The following is a 3,824-nucleotide window of genomic DNA, read 5'->3' as shown; positions in this document are numbered from 1 at the left end:
AATTTATTTAGGAAAGATTGTATCATGCTGGTGATAATGAAGGAATGGCTGTTTATTCAATAAATGTTCATTTTGGCCTTTTTAGGCAAACATATATTGATACTAACAATTTTCGACGGAAAACGCAACGGAACTTGATTTACTCAACACACAACATGCTATAAAATGGTGCTAGATGGTTTTCAAAGTGATAAGAGGATGATAAATCATCTTTATTTTGAGTAATTGAGCAATTTACTTCTGTTTACATTATATTTACGATGCAGCGTTGATGGAGCCGTGAAATGAAATGAATATATCTTATGGAAGTTCATATGGAAAAGTCAAAGATACACGTCAGTCTGATCGTGAAAACGTTTTCTTCTTCACTTCGAATGTTATATTGGGAGGATTTTACGCAGGCTTGATAAAAATTAGGATTTAATGCTAATTTTCACGAATTTTATATGCAGTCCGTCAACGTTATCATCATCATGCAGCGGCGACATCTACACTGAGCTTTTACGGCAATCTTCCACATTTTTTTGCTGTGCAGTTGTCTCCTCTTCTTCTTAGGTCTGATCGACCGTGTCCTTTGAGTCATCATGAAATATTTCCATTAGGTTACCGTGTTTCACTTCCTACAGGAAGTATCCGCATAACTGGCAACTCTGTATGGAAAACAACATTAAATCCCATCAAACTTCAGTTTCGTAACACTAATCGCACGTTCTCACGGTTTTTTTCTTGCAAACATCAGAAAAAATAGAAAATTCTGATGTTCATAAGTTAAGAAACCGATCTAAAATGCTTACGCTAAATATTCGTCGCAATGTGCAACTCTTGCTTCGTGGAACTAGCGGCCGGCTGGCATATTCGACGAGGGCTCTAGCCAATCCCAACGAAGAATACTCGGACCAACCCCAGTACCCGGCTATCGAGGATCTTAGTTTCAAGTCCAAAAAGAAACGTGAGATTGCCCAATGGCACGAACGGATTCGTCTGTTAAGTTCCGTCGAGGAAAAGCTGTTCGAAATCAATATGCCCAAGTACTACGGCTACAAAGCGCACATGATAACGGACCAAAAGTTCCCCTACAATGTGCTACCGCTAGCACAGTACGCAACCAGGACACATCTTGTGGAGGAGCAGCTGCCGGAGACTTATGGACATTTAGAAGAGAGCGCAAAAAAGGTGCTGGAAGAAGTGCGCGGGGAGCTTGAGGATGTCATCGGGTTTGAGCTGGGTGGGTACAGGTAAGAGGTAATTGAAATTCAGCAAAACGAAATTTTTAATCCCTTTATTTTGCAGACGGTCACCTGAGGAATTATTACCCAAAGACCAGGAAGAAAAAATCACATCGTCGCTTTTGACCGGATTGAATCGTGTCTTGGTTAATAGTCTGTCTAACAAGTACAGTCATCTGAGTGAAGTTGAAACAGACTTTGATCCCCGGCACGAAGCCTTTTGGTTCCTTGGCGGTATTCCGCCGCCAGCCTTGGTAAAGAAAATAAAGGAAGGAGTGGAATGGCAGAAGCAGTACGCTAATGATCCTTACGATCGTAAGATTCAGTACGTTGGAAAGCCGTACCTTGCGCTGAGACATAAACATCCGCTGAATTCGTATGGGCACGACAACTTGGATGTTAACCAAGATAAGGTGGAGATTCCGGAATTTAGATACGATCCGATTACGTTGGGATATCGTACCGAGCAGCGTCATGCTACGACGATTCCTGGCTTCTGGCCTGGTGATCAGCATGAATTTGGATTGATTTCGTTCCAACGCAGAAGCCATGCTCAAATTCGTCCCACGTATTGCGCAGTCGATGACCTGCAGGAAGCTCTACATGCACAAGGTATCTTCTCCAGCTATGCATGGGCTTTTGGCCAGGCTTGCTATCAAGGATTCTCCACCTTCAATGATCTAACTTATCCACTCTCGACGCAAACCGTGATTACGGATGGGAAAAAGTGGTCTTTTTATGCGTATCAGTTGAACACTACTCTGGTGCACTCAGATCACGTTGACCTGAATCCGCGGTACAATCAGTGTTGGGGAACGAAAGAGCTCCAACTGTACGATCACGTTGATGAGAGCGGAAAAGTACACGGACTGAATGACGAAGTTCTGTTGCATTTGATTTCTTTCTACACGAATGTCCCACGGGCTCGTGAGGGTGTGGATCTGAAGCCCTACCTGTGCACGACGGAAACCCGAGTGGCGGACATATTGGACGAAAAGCGTCGAGTCTTCATGGAACAAACGTACAAACATGTTGTTTCTAACAGACCTCGTCACCGTCCGGAGCCGGAGCTTTATCAGTGGGAGAAGATCTACAAGGTAGATAATCCCACGCGTCCGATGGAACCCAAGCGAAGACCATTTGAGTTGGGTGAGAAAATGTACCAGCGAACAATGGATGAGCATGCCCTGAAGTATATTCCACGCAAGATCCGTCCGGATGGACCGAAGAGTAAACCCCGGTTCGAGGCAACCTACTACCCAAATGTAAGGCGATAGGAAGAATTGTGTCGCCGGTATTGTAGTTTTGGGAAAATAATTAAAATAACATTGTCAATAATTGACTTGTTCACTGTTCTCTTCGAAATGTGTCCTATTTGTTGTTGGTATGTTCTAGGAGTTGCTTGCTCAGTCAGGCCTATTCTGCGTGACGTGTGAGGTGAGGTGACACGCTGTCACTTGTGAAGTGACTCTCCATGCAAATCAAATGGAGCCATCTTATCCGAGGTCACAATTGTCACCTCACCTCATAAATGGACAGTCACTTCGCACGAGGAGACTCGCCGCACAAATTAGCGGGGGTTATTCCGAGAGTCGAAGTGACTTTTGTCACTAGTGAAGTGAGAAAAGTCACGTAGTGGTGACGTAACTCTCAATTTGATTTGCACAGAGAGTCACGTCACCACGACGTGACTTTTCTCACTTCACTAGTGATAAAAGTCACTTCGACTCTCAGAATAACCCCCAGCGTATTGAAAGCGATGCACATGACCTATGAGAAAAAGACGTGGAATTGAACATCTACCTGGTCCACCAAAAAATGGGGGTAACATGGGAAGCATTTGGCAAGCATTACATAGGGTTTGTTGTCGTTTTTTTTGTATTCGGCAAGATTGCTTTTCCGACCGACAAAGACTCCACCAGAAAAGTGCTCTATGGAAGCGTTTCTCAATCTATGGGTCGCGGAAATTCAGGCAACTTGGTCAGAAGCATATACATTTTCTCATACTCAAGCATACGAAAATTCGCTTCATTTTGCACACAACCAATCGATTCTATGACACTACCCCGAACGCCGTTACCCCGAATGGCCATTACCCCGAATACCCTACTACCCCAAATGGCCATAACCCCGAAATTAAGACAAATGGAAGAACAACATTTATTCAAAAGAAGGGTAAATTTTTAAGAAGAAAATTTTCCTTTGTTGTTTAAACTGAATACAAATGATAAAAATAAAAATTTAAAATTGATTTATGAAAATCAGTGATGCAAAAGTTCACTATGATTCGCGAGCTTTTTTTTTTTTTTTTTTTTTTTTTTTTTTTTTTTTTTTTTTATTTGTTCCAAATTCAAAATAAATTACATTTCATTTTAACCTAGGTGCTCCAGTTACTGCAGTAACGTACCAGCCTTAATTGTTATGATATATATCTAAGTGTTTTTACATTGTTCATGTCTTGGCAATTAAGTATTTTAAACAGGTTTTTTAACCTGCATGTCAGTATAACAATTGATATCTTAAAACTAAAAACTAAAACTAAATCTTATCTAAGTATAAAGGGAATTAATCGTTGCAATTGAGGATTGCAACGATTTT

At 41.7% G+C, this 3,824-nt stretch overlaps 1 protein-coding gene across 1 annotated transcript; it reads left to right on the top strand.

Annotated features, from left to right (window-relative positions):
* Positions 1-702: 702 nt before the first annotated feature.
* mRpS30 (mitochondrial ribosomal protein S30) lies at positions 703-2,528 on the top strand. Its single transcript, XM_065217866.1, has 2 exons — positions 703-1,235; positions 1,291-2,528. The coding sequence occupies exons 1-2, from the start codon at positions 787-789 to the stop codon at positions 2,501-2,503; spliced, it is 1,662 nt and encodes a 553-aa protein (XP_065073938.1). The 5' UTR covers positions 703-786; the 3' UTR covers positions 2,504-2,528.
* Positions 2,529-3,824: the final 1,296 nt, after the last annotated feature.

Source organism: Ochlerotatus camptorhynchus, unplaced genomic scaffold (genome assembly GCF_037179485.1).
Source record: "Ochlerotatus camptorhynchus isolate MF236.1 unplaced genomic scaffold, CSIRO-AGI_Acam_v1.1 ptg000081l, whole genome shotgun sequence".
Classification (NCBI taxonomy): domain Eukaryota; kingdom Metazoa; phylum Arthropoda; class Insecta; order Diptera; family Culicidae; genus Ochlerotatus; species Ochlerotatus camptorhynchus.
This window is presented reverse-complemented; position numbering and strand designations above follow the sequence as displayed.